We start from the raw sequence: 24,065 nt of genomic DNA, 5'->3' as shown, positions 1-24,065 counted from the left end.
TTGATGGTCAGCAGTTGCAAGCCTAAGTGAAGGCCCTAAGCTTGCTGCCCAGCAGCACATTAGTGGCTTAGTGGCACTTTATACTTTGGTATTTTCATAGTTTAACAAATTCATCTGGGTAACAGCAGTCTTCTAATTCTGCCCAGCCAGGCTAGGATAGCCCAGTCCTATTTAGATTCGGTTTGTCAGTATTTTATTTCAAGCAAGATTGTAATAAGGCAGCCACAAATGAGTCCATGTCAGGTAGGAAACCTAATGTTAATCTAAGTCCAAGTAGGAAACCTAATGTCAATAGGACTTCCGTTGCCCCTAAACACCCCCCACCCCACCACACACACACACACACACAAAAAAAAAAAAAAAAAAAAAAAAGAAGAAGAAGAAGAAGAAGAAGAAGAAGAAGAAGAAGAAGAAGAAGAAGAGAAAAAGAGAAAAAGAGAAAAAGGAAAAGGAAAAGAAAAGAAGAAAAGAAGGGGGAAAAACTCAATCAATAGAACATATTACCCTTAATTAATTAATTAAATTCTCCAGTTTTGCTGCCAATTATTTTATTCTCTTCTAATTTAGAATAGTGTTTCAGCCCTGGTAAGGCACCTCCAAGGTGTTTGATTAAAGGTTCTTGGTAAAGACCAAGTAAGATCCTTCAATTGGTTGTGGATTTCAACCTGCACAAGCCATTCTAGCCCTTCAAAGGCAACATAAGAGGGTTCCTGATCCAGGTATCTAGCAGCCAGCACCCCCATTCCCTTATCTATCACCTTTTTTCTTTTTATTAATTCTTGAATTTTCTGACTTCCTAAAACCCCAAGAATGAGAAATTCTACACCTTGTAATTTAGCCATCCTAACCCACAACTTGGAAAATCATATCTCTATACCTTTACCTATATTCCCTCAACATCCATAACCCTAGGAACCAACAAGGTTCTTGACTTTTTGTTCTCCCTAAAATCCTGAAAATAAGAACAGTTATACCAGTTCAGAGATAAGCAACCTCCTACATCATCTATCTTTGCGTCACAATCCAACTACAAGATCCTACATATAAGACACCCACCCTACATCTATTTGACGAGTTTTTCTACGGAGATCTGTTTGGTCCCTAACTTTACCCACAATAACCTTCACTCTGCATTATCACACTAGCCAAATCTCTGGTCAAACAAATAACCCAGGGAAATCATTTATGACTTGAATGGATCACTTCTAACCTCAGGGTTCTAATCGAAATTCATAGAGGGCCTATCTGTTAAGTTGGTTCTGATCAAGATCATGGAAGAACTGGCTCCTAGTTGATCTCTACAAATCCAGGACTACATCAACATAGGCCTCATATGGGATTAATGCATAATGCAACTGTATCACTATTGTACTATACCCAACTTCTAATTGCTTTCTTTTCCTCCAAAGTAAAGATTTTTTTAATATCAGATTGATTATGTTAGGGGCCTTTCATAGAGCAATGGTAAAAGGTTAGGGCTGTCAGGGAAAATGCCTGGGTTCAAGTCTTGAGGGCAGTCATTTCACCCAAAAAAAATCCACAGGTTTGGACCGGCTCCAAAATCCTAGTACTAACCTCTCCCAAACCACACACTGGCCAGACCAGCACTGACCCCTTATGGTCAGGATTCCCAAAACCATCCACAATTCCAGACTTCAGCGCCTTCAGAATTATAGCCAGCTTGATAAACATCAGAAGTCATGATGGGGGTAATCCCCAATCCCCCAAAAGGAAAAAACATATGCTCATCAATATATTCACAAGATATCAAGGTGTTGCATTATTACTAGTATATGTACACAGTCATTTGCAAGTCAAAATACATATCTGTCACCAGAAGAAACAATAGAGGTTTCATAAAAAGTATAAAGTACATAAATGATCTTACACTTCTTGACCATCCTGCAATCAGCCTTAGCACTCGATCAGGATCAAACTTCGGTACTATAGAAACATTTTAAAAAATGTGAGCATAAGCAGGAAAAGCAATATAAATGTTCGCCTCCCCTCCCCCTCATGCCGTGCCCCAAAACTCAAAGAAAGGTCAACACCAAGAAGAATGATGGAACTTTCTAGAATGGAGAAGTCACAACAAGAACCAGAAAGGAGAACCAGCTAAAACAAGATCCTCTCTAACTGACACCACGAAAGAAACACCCCTCAGTAGAGAGAAAAATTACACAAAAGGAAAGAGAACAGACAAAAAAAAAATTAAACTCAGATACCTCAAGGGTCCAACTCAAACCATGAAAGAAACACCCCATCCTTGGAGAAAATAACTACCCCATTAGAAGGAAATGACAAACACTAAACCCAAATACTTTAACAGAAACTAACATTAAAAAAAACCTCTTCTGAAGATAATAATTCACAACAACTAACATTTAACACATAGAGTTTAGAGGTTTATAAATGATACCAAAGAATAAATTCATTATCGATAATCTCTTGGGCACATATACCAAGAAATGTAATGTTGCATCTTACACCATCAATGCACATCAAGCTAAGGAGATGTTAAGAAAAGATGGTTTAAGATGTAGAACAAAAGTAATGAATAAAATATGAATCAAAAGGGAAAGATTGAACCATAGGAGGATGTTGATCAAGATCCAGCTGAAACATGTATAGTTAAAGACACACCTTCCATTTCTCCTGGTGCTTTTGAATGATTTAGACTCTTGCAGAAGTTGCTACAAATGACAAAAAGTACAAAAGAGCAAGAGAGAGACTTGAGTAATTGTTTAGTTCAGTAAAAACATTGATTAACAGCTGGAGCTCACCTAAAATTCCTCAAACCACACATCCAAGAATATTCACTTCAAGAGTAATGTTTTAAAGGTGTTCAAGACAGCAAATTAACGACCACCAAAAATCTTAGAAATTTAAACATGCTCTCACCAACAAACACCACCCCCCCCCCCAAAAAAAATTAATAATAAAAAGATGAGAAGGGTGATGATGAAGGTAAAACATAGAATTGGAAATATTTTAATGGAAATAAGCATTGAGCTGAGCTCTACACATGTTGTTCCTTCTATCCAATGAGTTCTCTTTGTAATAGGCCACCTTAATTAGCCTAAATTATGGGAAGAGGGTAACTAACAAAGTTTTGACTAGTTTCAATCCATTAACTGTTACTTGGTTGTTTGGATAGGATAGAGACTTGCCTACTTGCCTGAATAGAACTGCCATTGCTTCCTAAGACACTTTTATACTAACCATTTTAGGTAATTTTTTAGTTATAAAGGACATCTAGTCCTATTAAGGATACAGTTTCCTATTTCTAGTACATTTTCTTCCTCTATTGTAATTTGTAAGTGCATTTTTGGATCCTAATACAGATTTAAGAACCATAGAGCTCCATACAATTGGCAATTAAATAAAATTGGCTTCTGCTGCCTCTTATTCTGTGGGATCTAGAGTACTCTGTTATATGATGCATCTAGTACTATTAAGGATACAGTTTCCTATTTCTAGTATTTCTTCCTCTAGTAAGTGCATTTTTCGATCCTAATACAGATTTAAGAACCATAGAGCAATAAAATTGGCTTCTGCTGCCTCTTTATTCTGTGGGATCTAGAATACTCTGTTATATGACGCCCATGGTGGGAGATCTCGCTCTCGAGCGAGATCTCGCCACTCCAAAATAGAGAGATCTTGACCGAGATGGCGAGATCTCGGTCGAGATCTACCAAAATTTTGGCGTAATCTCGGTGACCCATCTCGGTGGGTTTTAGGGCCCCAGTTGGGCTGAAATTTGGTATTTAGTCTATTTAAGGCCTTTTGAACACATTGGTGGCCTTAGAATTGTGAGAAAATAACCCTAACTACGTCTTCTAAGTCAACCCTATGTGTAAAATCGAAATGTAGAGATATCAAGTAATTCATGTTATCAACTATAAAGTATTAAATACATTACACATCAAACTATCAAAGAACTTAAATGGCTTCAAAATTTTACAACCATAAGAAGTTTTAGACTTTTAGTAAGTCATAAATCATAATCCATAGGTTCACAATCATAAGAGTATGTGAGTAATAAGATTACAAGACAAGCAAGAGTATCACTCAGCATTCTGCATCAACTGATGCTGAACGGTGGCCACATATGACTCCCAAGTCAACTCATCACTATAGTAAGTCACATATAGGTTTAACTGTCACATTAAATTGGATTCCATGAAAGTTAGATCAAAGCTTGTGGATCAACATATATTTACACTAAACTCACACACCCATTGTAGAATAAATATATTTGAAAAAATTCAAATTTGGGGGAAAATCTTACCTTTGTTGTAGATCTAGTTGAAATAGGCTTGAATGATGATAATTTGATGTTGTAGATGTCTTAAAGATGTTTAGAAGTTGAATCCCCAACAAATTCCGACAAAAAATCAAGTTTCTGGCAATTTTTGATGGTTGCAGCGAGATCTCGACGAGATGTGGCGAGATCTCCCATCTCGCGGATCTCGCCTCTCATCTCGTCTCGCTATGTCAAAATAGCGAGATCTCCCACCATGATGACGCCCTAGGTGAGATGCTAAGAATTTATTTATTTATTTATTTTTTTGAAGAATACAAAAAAATTCATTACAAAAGAAAAGAGGGGAGGGAACAAAGAGGACTAGGGGCTAAGCACAGCCAAAACCAAAGGAGCAAATAAGGGCCCACAATCTATGCCAGTCCTAGGACTATGAGCAAGGAGACGAGACAAACAGAAGAAAAGGAGGCTCAAACACACTAAGGAAAGGACCAAAACAGGCCAATGGGCCTAGCTAAACTAGACAAAACCTAGTTTTTCTGTCTGTTCCTTTCTTCTTTTTCCTAGGAGAGGGTAAGAGGGGTGGGACACCCATGATTGGGTCCAAGGGCAAAAGGGAGGTAGGGCGGCTGGGATATGAAGGATGCAAGGGTGAGGGGTCAATTTTTACAACGGAAAGAAACAGTCGCAACCGCCTACGACTGAGGTTGGAGAGGAAGACAGGTGGGAGGAGAGGAAAGGGAGGGTTCAAGCGAAGGAAAAGCTGAGAAAGGGGAGGCTGTAAAATCCCCCCTTTGGGGGAGGGGGGGGGGAACCAACGGCAACGATGTCCGTGACTGAGGCGTTGTACAGGTCTCAATTAGGGAGAGCTGCAGGGCCGATGGGGTCAGAATCAGTGCCTATAACGGGTATTGTTTCAGCAATCCCACCGTTCAGATCACTTTTGGGGGGGGACTGCAGGATCAGCATCTATTGCCAGGAGGGAAAATCGATTCTGACCCTCATCATTTGCCCAACCAAACCTGCCTGTGAGGTTATGGAGCAAATCATCGCTGGTGATGACAATGACAGACAACAGAGGTGGAGGTTTCCACAATGGTGGCTGTGGTGCCTTCTTCCATAGTGATGGTGGTTGCAGCCAGTGCACAAATTTTCGCAAGATCTCATAAATTCTTGCTTGTCTCAAGCCTAGCGAGAAGAACAAGAGGGCGACACAAGGTTGAACAAAATCTCGCCGTGAATTTGAGACAAGTTGGGTTTCAGCAAAATTTTATAATTCTGAGGGAAGGGCTCTTTGAAAATTAGGGCTTTAAAACACTGCTTCGGCAAAATATTGGATTGTCTAATCATCTTGTATTCTGGACAGCACAATCTTTCCCACATCTATGAGGTTTCCTAGGAGTTTTATAGGGTTGATAGGAAAGCATACCACCTTTAACCTAATACTTTGCTGACTTCAAGAGATTGTATGAAGGGTTAAAGGCAATTCTACCCATTACTTATGATGTGGTAGAGATAAAAATCCAGCAGGAACCGCTAGATATGTTCCTATCTTTCTTCAGTTCCTTTGTTCTTCCAGCCTATCTGTTATTGATTCAAGTTCGAAATTCCAGGCTTTCTGTTTTTAATTATTCTTCAAGTTTTAGTCGCTGAAATTTTTATTTCTCATCATTTACATCTCAATTTCTCATATTGAGCTTCAAATTTGGCAACTGCATAGCATTGTAGACAAACCCACAATTTCAAATTTTGATTTTGGTGTTGATTTCTATGGTCCTACTAACAAGTAGGATTCTTATTTGTACTTGTTTTGAAGATGAGATTTATGTGTGATTGGAGTTTTAGTCACCTATTAGATCTAGTATATAGACTTTTTTTTTTTGGTAAAAGATCTAGTATGTAGATATTATTATGCCCTTTTGTTCACTATGAAGTTGTAAGTATAAGTTGCTGAATTCACTGGAGCCTGAAAGCCAAAATTCTAGTTGCCAATAGGATTAATCCATGAATTGAGATCAGACCATCAGATTTCAACCAATTTTGAAAAGTCACTACTAACTCTGGCCCGTACATGTAACCTTCAACCAGAATTTTTAGCATATCTGAGTTTCTGAACCTTAGTTGTCAACTATCTTACAATCTAGTTTCTAAACCTGTCATCTTAATTCTGCTTCCATTGGATTGCTGAACCTAGTAATCTTATGCTTTTAGAATCCCATCAGGTAATATATCCTATAAAATATAAATTAAAATTTTTTTTTTGAAAAAGGAACAATACCCAGAGGATGCTGAGAAGGCTAAATCACATACCTCTTACAATTATCACAAACCATAAGAGTTGTTTGAAAGAAAGTCCACACACATGCACACAATATTAAACAATGACTCGTTCTGTAAGTTACCGATTACCAAAATATGAAGTGATATAAATATGATATTGCACAACATAAGCAGAATAATGTGTCCTCAAGAAGCAAATGAAGATACACGTATCCATGCATAAGAACCTGTCTGGCAAATCTCAAGTCACAATGATGCTGAAATTTTATGGAGTGCTATCCCATTTATCATTGTTGCCAGTTGAAAGTAAGATTGAGGAAAACCTGAGGCAGTCAAGCAACATGACTATCAATTTCACATTCTGGTTATGGTAATTGAGCACTGCAGCTACTGCATCACTAGCAGAAGACTGGACTTTTTCATCTGGTGAGTATACAAGGGGAACCAACTCAGGCAGAACAAGAAAAGGATCTGTGGAAAGAAAAAAGATACTCTGTCAAAGCAGTGGGCTAAATATTTCCCGGGGAAAAAAAAAAAAAGACAAACATTTATTTAGAGATATTAGAATGGAAGATGACCCAATAAGAGTATAAACAACCTAGGTGGCGCAACAAATAGATGAAATAATTTGAATATGGATAACACACACCAGGTGTTGCAAACAAAGGCTATCATGACTAAAAAAAGTGCGAGACTCAAGGAAGCAAAGAGCAGTGCAGGACAGCAGCAACAATGAAAAGGCATTTTATCAAAATAGAGAAACAGCTAAAATTAAGTAAAGAAAGTAATATGTCAAGAATAGAACAGACTGAAAAGTTTTAACACGGGAAATTACAGTCAAGTTTCCATCATTCTTTTTTGTTCCTAATATGATCCGGATCAGTAATTTCAGCCCTTGTATTAATCCTTTGAAATTTTAATATTCCTAGACAATGCAATAGTAAATTTTGTTAAATATTGACTAGCTTTTGTTTTTTTTCCCCCTCCTTTGTTTTTTGGTTTTTGTCAAAATGCATCTATAGAGGCAGCTAAACAGATCATGACAAAGAAAGCTTGTGCAACAATTTGTCAGTATGATTGTGTACCTAATAAAAGCAGTACTATGACGCTTCGATCGCTCATTCCTTCCTAAATCCTAATATAATCTGTAAATTTACCCTAATTTGTACCTATTCTATAGTTGGTAAGTATTTGCGCAGGGATAAGTTGCACTATTGTAACCATCAGGTTAGGTGTTCCAAACATGGAAACAGCCTCTCTGTTAAGCAGGCATTAGATGCTTACATTTGTCCCTCCAGACCATGCAGTAGCAGTAGCCTTGTGCACTGGGATTCACTTTTTGGTATCTATCCCTTGAAATTTTTAAATTCCTAATCCGTGTTTTGTAGAGTTCTAAAATTCTTGGAAAATCTGTGTATGCATGTTTGGAGGCTTATATAGCAAATCATAGTATCATACAAAGAAAAGCATGCACCGTCAGTATGAATGTGTACCTAATATTTATTAATTTCTTTTTATGAAGAATAAAGCATTTCTTTATAGTATAAGAAACTTGAAAGTTCCTCAAAAAATATCGATGTGTAAACGTGTAACTAAGAGTTTCTTTTATGAATCTTTACAAAAGTGCCCACTGGCCACTAGCATATTGCCTCATATATGTTAACTTAAAATGTTGATTCATCAATATGACCAGTTTGTTTGAAACATAAGGAAATCATTTTCTGCTAAAGCAAAATAGAGAATTGCTACAATTTCCAGGAGTACTATTTAGAATGTAATAAGGCCTTAAAAAAAATAAAATAAAAAAAATAAAAAAAATAAAAAAAAAGCACTTCAAATATGAGACCCACTCTGTTTTGCATCCATTTAAATGAGGATTTGGATCTTGCAGTAGGTCCATTTAATAACATCAAAGCAAAGCCTAAAAATTCAATGAGAACTTGTTGCGAGTGGGGAGGGGGGGATAATAATAATAATAACACCACCAGAAAGGTCCAAATCTCAAGACAAACCAATCTTTGGAATTAAATTCGATGCTTCTACACGAATCAGAAGCTTTTCATCACCAAGACATTCCAGCAAGTGTTTAGCAATATCTTTCCTGCAGCATCATCCACATGAAAGATTCAAATAGAAGCACAGAGAGTAAAACAACATTAAATACAAAATGTGGTACAATATAATGAACCTATAACCATGTCACAATCACTGTACAAAGAACCTCTAACCATGTCACTAATCACTTACGACATTTGAGGAGAAAGCAAGTTCTCTGACACCAAAGACATACGAACAAGTTCTGAAATAACTCTGAGAGCATTCCGCCTCTGTGAGAGATTTTCAGAGTGCTTTAATACATCTTTAAGGCACTGACCGTCTCTATTCCTGGTGAACCATTTGAACACATCAAGCTTGAAAATTCACTATGAAATGATGGGACAATGAACATCGGTACCAATAGAGAAATATAAATTCATAGAAGAATACATGGAACAGCATTCTGCAGTGAGCACAATAACAGCTCTGGGCGGGTTATCTCTCTCATCCAGAAGGTTCAGCAGTAAGGGTAGCACTGCTTCCATATGCTGTGTGTCAGGAAGACTGCTCTGTGTTGAAGAAGAATATTTTGCCTTGAAGATTATTTCCCTTAAGATGCTCACAGCCCCCTCTATAATATCTTCATCAGTGGATTGAAGCTTCAAGAGTAACAATTGGTGGTTATTACAAAGGAACATACTTTGACAGGTGCACAAATAGATGCAAATTTAGGATGATATTAATAGCAGTGAAAGGAACTACAAAATCCAGATTAAAAAAGATGCTTGTTTTTACCCTCAAAGCCCCACGGACTCTGCTTGTGCGGAAGCCTTTGGCACCAGGTTTTCCCTTTCTTGATTTTACCCTCAAAGCAAGAGATGTTTTGCCTTCTCAAGAACAAAGATATGGGCATTATGTCAAACAATGAGAGTGACATAATGAAATTACTGGATCTAGGGGAAACAAGTGGCAATGCCAAACATGTGAAGCACCAAAAGCATCAACCAGCAGGGATTTTTTTCCCCCTGCCTGCAGTGTTTCTCCAACTCCAACCCAAGAAATGATCCTTCACACTGCTGATTACACCACAGGATGTGGGATCTGGGAGAAACCTCCAAAGTTTCTGTTGATGCAACATGACTGCTCTTTCTTTTGAAGTTCTGGGATACAAACAAGGGAATGTGGAGGATGGCCCCCAGAATATCAGATCCATGGGCAACTCTTAAAGTCCAGCAGTAAAGCCCCAAAGAAAGGGAAGACATACTATAAATATGTCTTCAAAATTGGAGACATGGGTTAGTTCCTAAATCAAGCAAGGACTATAAAAAAGCGCAACACCAAAAATTCCTAATCATGCCGACCATTTCAAATATTCTGAGCTACCACCAAAATATTGCTGTCTTCAGTGTTTTAAGTTCCTAATGTCCGCTAAATATTTAAGAACTCCAGCACAATAGTAAAAATATGCACAGGTGTTCTCTGTCCTGAAATATTCAAATGTTTTCTACTGAAATTGTCAAGAAAGAAAACTTCCTCAATCAGGCTTTCCTTTGACTTGAAGCTTGTATATCCATTATGCCTCCATAATTTGGGCCACCAATGTGCCATGTAGATGGATACATAGGAAAGGCCAGTTCACCAAACAGGTTACACGTTTGTAGAGGGAAGAAGAATTGGCCCATCCACAATTTGCTGATTTTTGTTTCTCATCGTTTACACTTCAAAGTGCTTTACTTGCATATTCTTGCTGAACCAGCATTTGCATAAAGAAGTAGGATGTAGGAGGTTTTGTTTGGGAAGTAAGAAGCCCTTGTGGCATCTCTTAATCTGCAAAGTTCTCAACATGAAAACACAGTGACAAAGGAACAGGTACTTAAATCAAACTTCAGATTTGAGAATGTTATAGTAATCTAACATCCAAATAACCCTGTCATTTCAAATTTTGATTTTCTTTTGATTCTTGTAGTTGTACCTAAAGTTGGATTTTAGTTCTATTCTTCAAAATCAGATTTGTTTCTATTTCTATTTCAGACCAAGTTAGAAACACGGAGAGCAACTTTGGAATCAAAAGGCTTTGAACTAAGTAGAATGAAGATGGAATATCAAGTGTGTAACTTTGGTCGTGATCAGACGGATGATGAGGTGGTGAAACTTGATGAGAAGGAGATTCCAGAAAAGTGATTATTAAAGGTATATTGGCTCAATCATAAATAAAAAATGGGGTATAGAGGAAGATGTTTCCAAAAGAATTAAAACAAGGTGGATGAAGTAGAGAGGTGTGTTTGAGGTCTTGTGTGATCAACATATTCCTTTAAAGCTCAAAGGAAAATTCCTTAAGATTGTTGTACAACCAGCTATGATGTATGGTGCAAAATGTTGGGCTATTAAGAAAAATTATATAGATAAACTCAATGTCGCAAAATTGAGGATAACAAGATGGATGAGTGGAAAAACCAAGAAGGATAAGGTAAGGAATGATTATATTAGAGCTGGTCTAGGAATCAGTCAAATGAATGATAAGCTAAGTGTAAGTCGATTAAGCTGGCACAACCATGTTCAGCAGAGGCCTTTAAATGCCCCAGTTCAAAGAAGTGACTTAATCAAGATCGGAGGAATTAGATGAACTAGAGGTAGACCCAAGGTAACCTTCGGAGGAGTGGTGAGCAAGGATATCTATAGCTTAGGCCTTATATCTAGTATGGAGTCTATGGACTCAAAAAGAGTTGATTGGAAGGCAAGGCTTCATGCAGCCAACCCCATTTAGTTAGGATATGGAATCTCCATTAATGTCATGGGGCTTTTGGAAGGCAGATAACTAAAAATCTGGCCGAGATCAGTAGACATTGCAAATGTCTCATATGGATGAGGGTTTTCCTTAATGAGCAATATTAAATCCGAATAATTATTTTATCAGTGTTAAGTGGGAGGGTGATCCTGTCAGATGAATGTACTGCAGTACCAAGGGTTTACACATGGAACTTCTATGAATGCCCTTTCCTATACATGTAGACAGCGGCCACATAGAGGAGTGCTGGTGGGTTCTTGAGTTTCTCACACCAAACTCTTTATAATGGTAGTATTACTCCAAATATATTAGTACAAGTGTACAACTACATGTTGCTCCAGAGTCCAAACTACCCATCAAAATCAGATTGTTATTGAATGGTAATATACCAACCTGTGAGAAGAGGAGACGTGATATCTGCAGTCTATATTCTGACATTGCAGTTTCAAATCGCTTGATGTCAAGGCGTCCCAAAAGAAGGGATATGCAATTCAGGAAAAACTTTGTTGTCTCTAAACTGCCATCTTTGTTCTTCGAAGTCCCTTCAGTGTATTCATCCATGTAAAACTGTGAAATTCTTTTGGGTTAGAGGAAGAAATACAAGCAACACCAAGATACGTTGCAGACACAATATCAAATGAGTCATTGAGCAAAACTATAAAGTGGAATTTTGAAAAAGTTAAAAATTAGATGACAAAGCCTTGGGGCACAGGAACAAGTTAAGAACTGGGAAAGCAGAAGATAAAGGGGAGAAGAAGGGAAACCTGAGAAGAAACAGAGTTGCAGAGGGAGAGAGAAGAAATTGCATGAGAAGAGGAGGAGAGAAGGAGAGTGCCCAGCACACAAGCTAAAACTTCAGTTCTTTCTTTTCTATTCCATCCTTTATACATTGATAACAGGCATTTAAATAATTAAAATGAAGAAAAAAAAAGTTTTCAATCCACTAGGACTATTAATGATCTAAGAACTAGCATGAAAATAAACATGGCTAAGTTTTACCTGGATTCCAGATATATACTGGTTCAATAATTCCCCATAATTCTGAGAAAGTCTACGGTCCTGTAACTGCAAAAGCATACCATAATGCTTCCAACAAGAAGAGAGCAGCAAGACTCCAGTCTTTACTGTTTTGGTACCTGCTTCAATGTTTCCAGGATAAGATGGACTAAATACACCTGATAAAAAATCTGAATGAATTAAGATAAAGTTCAGATGATAAGACCTGCCTCATGGTGAATGGAAGTATAATGCTCCTTTAACTCCTGCAACCACTTCAGAACTCCTTCCAATCCTTTGGCATGTAAAGGTCGACCTTTTCTGCTCCACTGCATAATGAAGCAGTATGCATATAACAAAAATATGAAAGCAAGAGAATTTCTGAAGGTATTACAATAAAATTTCCAGAGACTGTAATGGTTCATATAACTAATTACTATCAGAAGCTTCAGAGCTCTCAATCCTGTAATACCAGTGCAGTTCATTCCAGTACATTCTCTAACAATCTAGTGTATTCTCCTCAAAACTACTATTGAGGTAATCTGGTTAACAAAGCTAACAAAATTCCTTCCAATATACAGTTAACAATCTTTTAAATATACAGCATATATAATTTAGTCGTGAACTAACTTGTTCCAAGCTTCCAATTGAAGATTTCTGAAGATGATCAAACAACAGTTATAAATTAAAAATCTTCAAAAAGGTCTACATATCTATCAAAGTTGGGTCCTGTTGTGAAATACAGTCAGTAGCAACTGCATATCTGCCTTTGTTCTTCCACTCTTCTTATTATGGTACAAAACCAAGTCAATCGGTGTGACTAAGTCACATTTGCTTTGATGGAGCTCCAGTTCAGTTTTGGAAGGAAAGGATGGATTTGATTCAGTTTAGGAAGAGTCCTAGGTATACTAGTTTTTCTACAGTTGCAGCCAAGAAGTTTAGTTTTGTAGCTTTTCATCTACTCCTAGACAAGAAACCACTATTACAGAGAACCAATTTGGTTATGTTAGGAAGATCTACAACGAAAACTAATTAACTCATTAGAAGACTTATGGAAAGGTATAGAGAGCGTATGAAAGATCTTCATATGGTATTCATTGAACTAGAAAAAGCTTATGACAAAGTCCCTAGAGAGCTTATTTGGCTAGTATTAAAGAACATAAATGTTTCAAGTAAATATGGGGACACAGTTAATGATATGTATGATGGTTCAATGACAATGTAAGAACAGTGGGAGGCCAAGGTGGTGAATTCAGATTACAATTGGGTTGCACCAAGGATCAGCTTCAAGGCCATACTTAATTAGACTCATAATGATGATTTAAACGAAGACATTTAAGATGAGATCCATTGATATATGCATTTTTCAGGTGATATTCCTTTGGTAGATGAGACAAAAGCAGGGATTAATACCAAGTTAAAGCTATAAACAACTTTTGAATGAAAAGGTTTTAAATTAAATGTAACTATGGTCATGATCGGATGGATAATGAGGTGGTGAAACTTGTCTAAAATGAGACTCCACAAGGTGAATATTTTAGGTACCTTGGCTCAATCACAAACATGGTACGAAATCTCGGTCAAGTTCACCGGATCGCTACCTAGCGAACTAGGCAAACCAGCAAAATCTCGACATATGCAAAATGTAAGTGTAAAGTTTTAAAAAATAATAAAATAATATAACATATCCTTGCAAAACATTAATGTCTAGTTTTAAAAAATAATATAACAATATTTAATAGCAACTAGTCAAGTCATGTACTCTGTACTAATGTTTATGTTTAGTCATTTTTACTTTTTTTTTTTTTTACAATTCCATGGTTCTACATGAACCACGTGTGTGGCTCAAATGCAATTCTAGTGCTCCTCTTCCTCCTCCATCCTTGCCTAACCAAAAGCCGGAATCAAAGCTAGAATTGGAGGTGAAGAAGAAGCCATCTAATGACGAAGAAGCTGCTTCAGGTTGCGATTTTGTGCGAAGAAGATCAGATTCCTCTTTCGTTGGCCCTATTTCCATCAAAGATGGGGACGAAGAAAAGAATGACGAAGAGACGGTAAACCCGAAAGCGAAGTTTACTCTGTATTACTCTGGAGATGAGTTAATTAGAGAAGACCAGGAGCATATCAACGACGTTTGCTCTTCCGAAGCCATGAATAAGCTTCTAAACTATGACGGACGGTGGTTTTATCACTGAAAAGCTATTTTCAGCGATATATCTCAAGAAATCGCTAGTTCGGCAATAAATGGCAGGATATCGGCGATATCTTGCCAATTCGAGTTTCGGTGGCTATTTCGGTTCACTCGAAATTCGGCAAACTTGCGTACCATGATCACAAATAAAGAAAGTGATACAAAGGATGATGTTTCCTAGAGAATTAAAATAGGGTGGATAAAGTGGAGAGGTGAGCCTGGGGTAAGTAACCAATCTACTATTGACTTAGATCAAACAAATCTCTCAAAGAGAAGCAGCAAAATTTGAATGCAAATAATCAAGTATGTACTCTTCCCATCCATGGCGGGGTACTTATAGCTCACTATCAGCCTTACATTTGGATTCCTCCTCACAATAGGACTAGAATATCTGTTGGACTTAGGACTAGACTCCTTGTAGACTTAGGACGTGGACTCCTTAAGCAACAAATAGGAGGACGTGGACTTCTTAAGCAACAAATAGGCACACTAGAACATGGAGGCCTTTACAATCTATTAAATTGAAATAAAGTAAAAGACTAGTTTTCTCTCACTTAAGTTGGGCAGAATTACAAAAATACCAAGCCTAACCGAAATTTAGTACACCCTGAAAAGAAAAAGAAAAAAAAAAAGGAAAACACCATTAATACTACCAATGACTGTCGGGGGCAGTACTCCAGTTGCTGCACGTCTACTTCATTAACCCTGTTTGCGTGCCAGATCTGCATCAGGTATGGTCATGTTCAACAGAGGCTTAAGGATGCCCTAGTAAAGAATGATATGATCCCAATTAAAGGAGCTAAAACAGTTGGGGCAGGCCTAAAATGCCAATGGTAAATGTTGTAAAGGGCATGCAAAGTTTAGGTCGTGTTCTAAGTATGATATCAAAGCCTACTGGAGGACAAGGATCCAAGTTACGATGACGCAGGTCGGGTACCAAATTGGCCAATTTCCTTTGAAATCAACTAAGGGTTGATAGTATGGATCTCGGGCCTTTGTTCAGCAGGTTTACGCAGTCATGGGCCTATAAGTTTAGTGTTGAGGCCAAGTATGAAAAGAGGTTTTTACTTTAGTTCAACTGATCTAATTGTGTAAATTCTTCCAAACTTAAACTATAAGGACAGAATAGTCTGTTTATGTTTTAATTTAGTTTTAAAAGACTATGTCTAGGTTATGTCAGGTCTTTTGGGGATAATGTATTTGTTGTAATGTGAGGAATTGCTCCTCTAAAAGTATATTATTCACAAGACCCCAATAGGGTATTTATAGTTACAACCTAGTTAAGTCCTATACTAAGTAGGAAAATGAAATATAGAAATAAAACTCTAGACTTATGAGGAAACAGAATCCTATTCTAATTAGGAAACCTCAGTCCATGTTTTCAACAATCCCCCTCAAGTTTGAGCATATATATTTATCATGCCTAACTTGCTCATAATGTAATTGAATATCTTCGTGCTCAAGCTCTTTGTGAGCACATCAACCCGTTGCTCGTTTGAAGTAACAAAGGTGATATGGATCAGCCCAGACTCAAGCTTCTCTTTGATGAAATGTCTATCAATCTCCACATGCTTAGTCTTATCATGTTGTACTAGGTAATGAACTATGCTGATTGCTGACTTACTATCTGAGTATAATTGTATAAGAACCTCCAAATCTGTCCCAACCTCTTGAAGCAGCCCTTTAAGCCATAGTACCTCACAAATGCCTTGAGCAATCGCTCTAAACTCGGCCTCGGCACTGGACCGCGCAACTACAGCCTGTTTCTTGCTTCTCCAAGTCACAAGGTTACCTCCCACATACACACAATACCTAGAGGTAGACCTCCTATCATCTGGACATCCTGCCCAATCTGCATCTGTATATGCCTCAATCTTCAAATGTCCATGAGCTGAAATTAAAATTCCTTTTCCTGGTGTAGTTTTCAAGTATCTCAAGATCCAATATACTGCATCCAAATGTGAGGAATAGAGATCATGCATATACTGGCTAACAAGACTAACTGCAAATGTGATGTCAGGTCTAGTGTGAGATAAATAGATCAACTTTCCCACTAATTTTTTATACCTTATCTTGTCAACTGGTTCTCCTTCCTTTGCCTTCAAGTGTAGGTTAGGCTCAATAGGAGTCTTAGCAGGCTTACATCCTAGCATTCCAGTTTCCTCAAGAAGATCCAATGTATACTTCCTCTGGGATAAAGATACACTACTAGTAGAATATGCCAACTCTAAACCTAGGAAATATCTTAGTTTTCCCATATCTTTGATAAAAAAGTCTTTAATGCTGAAATCTCATCCTCACTACTGCCTGTGATCACAATATCATCCACATATACTAAAAGTATAGTAGTGTGGCAACCATCTCTTTTAATAAACAAAGTATGGTCTAAATTGCTTTGCTTATAGCCATTAGATATCATTGCCTTATGGAACCTTCCAAACCACGCTCTTGCAGATTGCTTCAGCCCATATAAAGCTCTCTTTAACTTGCACACTTTCCTATAAGTCTCTGTAGTAGAATACCCGGGTGGTATATCCATATATACCTCCTCTTGGAGTTCTCCATGCAAAAAGGCATTCTTCACATCTAATTGTTGTAAACTCCACCCTTTATTAATTGCACATGAAATAATAGTACGAACTATGTTCATCTTGGCAACAAAGGCAAATGTCTCATGGTAGTCAACGCCATAAGTCTGAGTGAAACCTTTGGCCACCAATCTTGCCTTATACCTTTCAACAGTCCCATCTACCTTGTACTTGATCACAAACACCCATTTGCACCCAACACTCTGCTTTCCTATGGGCAAAGTCACCAAGTCCCAAGTTTTGTTTTTTTCCAGAGCTTGCATTTCCTCATCCATAGCTTCTTTCCAGTTTGAGTGAGATAATGCCTCCTACCAAGTGTTAGGAATAGAAGTAAAGGACAAAGAGGAAATAAAACTTTGAAATTCTGGAGATAGAGACTGATATGAAACATAATTGAAAATAGGATGTTTGGTGCAAGTTCGATGATGCTTTCTTAATGCAATTGGTAAGTCTAAAATAGGATTAGAAGAAGGGTCAAAGACAAACTCACTTGGAGGAACGGATTGTTCAGGGCCAGGAACCAAAGCTTTTGAATGGCTTGGTTCAAAAGGGGTCACTTGTTGTTTTTTTTGATAGGTCTTCAGAGGTCTAGTCTCCCCCTGTATATCATCCACCAGCTGTTCCTATCCGGTCATTCCATCTTCCAAAAGAGGATCATCTATAGGAATCTCAAGAGGAATCAACATTGGAACCTCTTCACTAAAACTCTCCCCCTTAAGAGGTGTAGGGGAAAAAAAAGGAATTTGTTCTTGGAACACAACATCTATAGAGACAAAAAAACGACGAGAATTAGGATAATAACACTTATACCCCTTCTGTGTAAGGATAACCCAAGAAAATGCACTTTAACCCACGAGGATCTAACTTTCCATGAACATGGTGGTTCCGGACAAAGGCAACACATCCAAAAACCTTAAGTGAGACTGTAAAGACTGTTGTACCTAAAAGAACCTCAAGGGGACAACGTTGGTCTAAGACTCGGGAAGGCATTCGGTTGATTAGATATGCCGCAGTAAGAACGGCTTCACCCCAAAACCGAAAAGGCACATGCTTAGAAAACATGAGGGAACGTGCTACCTCAAGTAGATGTCTTTTCTTGCGTTCGGCAACCCCATTTTGAGGTGGAGTGTCGACGCAACTAGTTTGGTGTATGATGCCATGGTTTGTTAAGTAGGAAGAGAATGCGCCACCCAAGTACTCAGTTCCGTTATCCGTGTGAAGGATTTTGACTGTCGCCCCAAACTGAGTCCTAATCATATTATGAAAATTTTGAAAGCACGAGAAAACATCACTTTTTTGGTGAAGTAAACCCATGTGGTCCTAGTACAACAGTCAATAAAGGTAACAAACCATCTATGACCAAATACAGACACGGTTCGAGAAGGACCCCACACATCAGAGTGAATGACTGAAAAAGGAATTTTACTACAATTATCTGAAATAGGGTAAACATGCCTGGTCTGTTTGGCCAAAATACATGCTTCACAATAAAAATCATTTAAATTGCAGCTTTTAATCAGATCAGAAAATAATTTGGACAAAATAGGTAAAAGAATGTGGCCAAGACGACTATGCCAATGTAATAAGGTAAAAAGTGCAGGGGAGGTGGAACTAGAGACCGTAGAAAGAGCTGATGGGGACCCATCCATTAAGTAGAGCCCCCCTTTCTGTCTACCACTGCCAATCGTAAGCCCTGTTTCCAGGTCCTGAAACACACAATAAGAAGGAAAGAAAGTTATTTTGCAGTTCATATCACGAGTAAGGCTACTAATAGATAAAAGATTAGCCGAAAACTTAGGAGCATGCATGACATTAGATAAGGTAAGAGAAGGTGAATAGATAATAGATCCTTTCCCAGAGATAAGGGAGAGAGACCCATCAGCCGTTCGAACATCCTGAGCAATAGGGACAGATGAATAAGTATGAAACAAAGTAGATGAGCCTGTCATATGGTCGGTTGCCCCAAAGTCAATTACCCAGGAGGGATAAGTCAAATTGACATTGTGACAACCAAAAATACCTGTGGGGATTTGTGGATCAATAGAGGGATCAATGACAGAGGCTATACTCGTCTTGAAGTCTTGTCTTGGAGAAGATGAGTCAAGTCTAGACATCAATTGGCGAAGGTGTTGGAGCTCATCTGAGGAACGAGGTGTTGGAGTACTCAGGGTGTCAGAACTGGCTTGATTTGCAGATGTTTGATTGTTGCCCTTGATTCCATTTATACCTCCTCCACGGGAATTTGTTGGACGTCCATGCAACTTCCAACACTTGTCCTTTGTATGACACTCTTTTCCACAATGCTCGCACTTTACTGGAGGGCGAAAATTACCAGAACTAGATTTATTATTTGCCATAACCAGCCACCAATGCAGATCTATCAGATGTTTGCGTGTGTACCATAGCTGTCCTTCGACTGTCCTCGGTATCTACCATGGCATAGGCTTGAGCCAGAGAAGGGAAAGTCTCTCTCGAAAGGATCTGTGCGCGAATTTGATCAAATTCTATATTCAATCCTGCCAAAAAATCATACTCTCTATTTATCTTCCCATTGTTGATAGGCGATAGCATCTTCAGCATTCTTCGGTGTAAACTTCCCATGGAAATCTAAAGTCTGGTAATATTCCCGAAGAGTGTTATAGTACTGAGAAAAAGGAAGGTCCTTCTGCTGTAACTAATTGATTTTCCGTCTAATTTCAACGCACTGTGCATCATTGCCAACTCTGAAGTATGTATCTTCAGTAACTTTCCAAATAGTTGCCGCATCAAGAAGGAGGAGATAACTCTCAGCTATGCTAGATTCAATGGAGTTGATGAGAAAACCCATGACCAAGCATTCATCTGTATACCACTTGGAAAGTTGCAGACCAAGTGTAGAAGGTTTTGTAGAAGTCCCATCAAGATAGCCAGTAAGACCACGAGCACCAACAGCTAGGGAAACTGAACGAGACCATCTAAGATAATTTGTCCCATTAAGTTTCACAGTGGTTATTTGAAGCGGAGAAAACTCACAATCCTTATGAATGGAAGACATGGGAGACTCTTCAGATTTACCAGATAAAGGAGATATGGGATCAGCCATAATTGCAAGGAGAAATTATTCAAAAAGTCCCTGAACTTTTTCAAAATTTACGAAAAAGTCCCCTAAAATTGTAGCAAATTGCAAAAAAATCCCTGAACTTTTTTAGAATTACGAAAAAGTCCCTGAAATATTTTCAAAATTACTCTCACTAATTCACGTGAAAAGTATCTCCTCATGTTACCTCTAATTGGTATAATGTTGAATCAAAGTACACCAAAAAATTTCCAGGAAAGACTGGAGGGACACAATCGGTCCACTTAAATACCAGACTCCTTAGACAAAATTTTCCTAGATATGCACTTAATCACCCAATATACAGTTCCAGGATACCCGGAAGAAAAAAAAAACACGTGAATAGCGACTTCAAAAAAAATTTCTACACCACCTCTATAGGATGAAAACAAAACCTTGCTCTAATAACATGTTGTAATGTGAGAAATTGCTCCTCTAAAAGTATATTATTCACAAGACCCCAATAGGGTATTTATAGTTACAACCTAGTTAAGTCATATACTAAGTAGGAAAATGAAATATTGAAATAAAACTCTAGACTTATGAAGAAACATAATCCTATTCTAATTAGGAAACCTCAGTCCATGTTTTCAACAATAATTAATTGAAAAAAACCTAATAAGAAATCATTTTAGGTTAGTGACAAGGAGCCCTATTTGAATTCAAGTTAGAGTTTGTGTTGAGTCCAACTAGGAAAGTCGGAAGTAATGCTATAAACAAAAGGTTTGTGCATGTAACAGAACTCAAAATTCAGAATACAATTCATAGTGTTACTGCCTAAGAGTGACGTGTTAGTAGAGCTTCTCATCAGTAGAAAGGAACCTCCATGTGATCGAGTAAGCAACCTAGGTTTTTATATTTGAAGGATTCTTCTTTCTCCGTTATTCCATTTCCATCCTAGCCCATTACTGAACTTGCGTGACAGGTAAGTAACAAGTCAACCCTTGACTCCATTCACCTTCCATACTTTAGTCGCTGTTTTTGCAAATCCTACCCCATTCAGCTCTTCTTCTTTTCTTCATAAACCGTAGCATCCATAATTCCTAAACCCTCCGTCAGAATTCTGCCCATTGAGATTCCTTAATCCCTCTACCTCCATACTCAATCCTAATTGCATCCCCATTCACCCTTCTAATTCCTTGCTGCCATAGACTCCCAAACCCTAATCTCCCCAACCCTAAATCTTTAGAACCGTGGCTCTAAAAATATTAAACCCTAGCACTAGATCCCCAAATCCTAATTCTGAAACTAGAAACCCTAACCCTATATTTTCAGAAAGCTAACTCCACAATTATGAAGCTTCTTCTGAAAATCCTAACACCTTAACACTAACCAGTCCCTTTACAGCTCACCTGAGAGCTCAAAAAACCCAAAACGAAGCTCATTTGAGTCCCCTTTAAAACCCAAACCCTAATTTCTAGATTTGAGAAGTTCCAGTCAGCAATTTGCCATAAAAAGAAGTCAAGAGACGGAGAATATATTTGGAAAATCACTCCAGATTTATAACTCAGAAAAGAAGGCTTAGTTTGACAGTTCAATTTCCAAGTCAGAATTCTGTTTTAGCCCTAAACAGCAGCTTGATTCAGTCAACTCTAGTTTTTAAACTGCTGTCATCTAAAGATCTTGGAAGAACTGGCCCTCATTCACTTGAGGCTACATCAAACAGAGTAATTTGCTGAGATTCTCCTGACTTGCTGGGCTGTGCTTCTTTCCTCTTACATTACAACAACAACAACAATAAGCCTTGTCCCAACTAAATGGGGTTGGCTACATGGATTCTTGCCCTCCAATCAGTTTTGTTCGAGGCCATGCTAGATACAAGGCCTAAGCTATACATATCCTTTCTCACCACTTCTCCTAAGGTTATCTAAGGTCTACCCCTAGCTCTTCTAGTTCCTTCAATATGGATTATATCACTTCTCCGTACAGGAGCATTTATAGGTCTCCGTTGAATGTGGCCGTGCCACCTCAAACGACTTTCTCTAAGCTTATCACTTATGGGAACAACTCCCAAACCAACTCTAATATGATCGTTTCTTATCTTATCCATCCTAGTTTTACCACTCATCCATCTTAGCATCCTCATTTCTGCTACACTGAGTTTATCTTGATTCTTTTTAACCGCCCAACACTCTCCACCGTACATCATAGCTGGTCGAACAACGGTCCTATAAAATTCTTTCCTCTTACATTCCTCTTTCAAATTCTTTTTTACTTCCTATCTTTCATTTCTCATGTCTTTTCTCATTTCAATTCCCATCCCCCACTTTTTCTTTTTTCTTTTTCCTTTTTTCCATCCCTTCATTACCCTTTCTTGCACCTTTGTGTCCCTCAGACCCAGGTATCTGAACCCATTAAGCTGGAATAAACCCAAGTTTGAATAGGACCCTAGGATATCAGTTATAGACATTGCACAATTACTGGGTTCACTAGTTTGATTATTTTACTTTATTCTCTAGTTTTGATTTTTCTTCAGCCTTTTAACTATAATATAATCTTCAACATTCATCAGCTCTAATGTGAATTTATAGACTGCAGACTCCCTAGAAGAAAAGGAGTGCTTCAATATATAGAGATGTGACACAATAAATGTGAGTACAGATCACACAATCATCAGCAAAGATCCAGCAATTAATTTTTCTGATCACTCCATTTTGAAAACTAGTTTTTTTTTTTTTTTTTTTTTTTTTTTTTTTGGGGGGGGGGGGGGGAATGAATCTAGTTATTACAGAACGAAATGCAAACAGACCACAAGAAGACACAGAAATATATAATATTGGATTTAGATGAGGACATACAGCCTGGAGTCTCTGTACAACAATAATAAGATCATCCAAATGATCCCAAAGCAAAAACTCCAAATTCATGTTTTCTGAGACATGGGGATGTCTCTCGACTGATTTTGCTCTCTTCTCACCACCAGCTGGGGTAATCAGTTGATCTCCTGCATTTGAGTCACTTGGTTTTTCCCCACTGCTTGAAACTTCAGAAATAAGTTTTTTCCTTGTTAAGGCTATACTAAGAACTAAAATGCAATCAGCAGCAGCTACTGAAAGGCGGGTTGGCAACTCAAATCCATCTCGAAAGGTGCTACAGAGAAAAGCAACCAAATATTAGCCCATTGAACGGAAAATCCAAATGGGAAAATTGAACACAAGATGAATTGATACCACACGAATGTACTAAATACAGGATGAGAGAAGGGCCAAATTTTCCCAGAAAAAGGAACCAACCTACACATTCATTCATATCTAATAAAATAACACTAATATGTTGGATAAGATTCATATATAGTCCACAGAACATCCTTAAATAATTGATTTGATGATAAAATGTATAAAATCACAAAACACAGCCTTTCCGAAAGAAAAACCAACGAGAGAAAAAAAGAAAGGAGGACAAACAAATTATAACACATTATTATCAGGACAAAGCCGTGGTTAACACTCGACAAACCTCAAAACACTCAAAAAGCTCACTGTGTTGCTCTGGAAGAAACCTCGAGTTTGCTATTCCCAACCAATTCATACTACACCGACCTGCAACTCTTCGTTCCTTGAGCCTTATCTGAAACCTATCTGATGCAATTTGTTTTAAACCCTACCTGAAGCTGAAGCTCTGAAGAAGAGAGTCTGGTCCTACGTTATTCTGCTTGGTTATCACGGATATTGCCGTAAACCTGACCCTAATACTAGCCCTTCTAGTAATTCCTTCGGTTTCTATGAATTCTGATGGGGGCACTCCCTACACATAATGTAGTAGATTGCCTGATCCAGATGATGTCCTCCAGAGCTGGGATCCACCAGGTTTCACATCACCTACAATCAGTA

The 24,065-nt window shown here is 38.0% G+C and overlaps 1 protein-coding gene across 2 annotated transcripts in view; it reads right to left on the bottom strand.

The window, feature by feature from the left end:
- LOC149003574 (ARM repeat superfamily protein) overlaps nucleotides 1-24,065 on the bottom strand; it is a 52,922-nt gene that overhangs the window by 16,865 nt on the left and 11,992 nt on the right. For both annotated transcript variants that reach the window (XM_089138363.1, XM_089138364.1), the window contains 10 exons: nucleotides 23,034-23,325; nucleotides 12,589-12,691; nucleotides 12,366-12,502; nucleotides 11,760-11,933; nucleotides 9,032-9,240; nucleotides 8,792-8,929; nucleotides 8,557-8,645; nucleotides 6,868-7,015; nucleotides 2,644-2,693; nucleotides 1,889-1,944 (listed from right to left, as the gene is read on the bottom strand). In XM_089138363.1, the coding sequence (XP_088994489.1) occupies nucleotides 1,889-1,944; nucleotides 2,644-2,693; nucleotides 6,868-7,015; nucleotides 8,557-8,645; nucleotides 8,792-8,929; nucleotides 9,032-9,240; nucleotides 11,760-11,933; nucleotides 12,366-12,502; nucleotides 12,589-12,691; nucleotides 23,034-23,325 (1,396 nt within the window). The remainder of the gene's footprint in view (nucleotides 1-1,888; nucleotides 1,945-2,643; nucleotides 2,694-6,867; nucleotides 7,016-8,556; nucleotides 8,646-8,791; nucleotides 8,930-9,031; nucleotides 9,241-11,759; nucleotides 11,934-12,365; nucleotides 12,503-12,588; nucleotides 12,692-23,033; nucleotides 23,326-24,065) is intronic.

The sequence above is a fragment of the Hakea prostrata genome, chromosome 10, assembly GCF_041222555.1.
Source record: "Hakea prostrata isolate BN-2017 chromosome 10, UWA_Hpros_2, whole genome shotgun sequence".
NCBI classification, from domain to species: Eukaryota; Viridiplantae; Streptophyta; class Magnoliopsida; order Proteales; family Proteaceae; genus Hakea; species Hakea prostrata.
The sequence above is the reverse complement of the archived record's forward strand: the minus strand, read 5'-3'. Positions and strand labels throughout refer to the sequence as shown.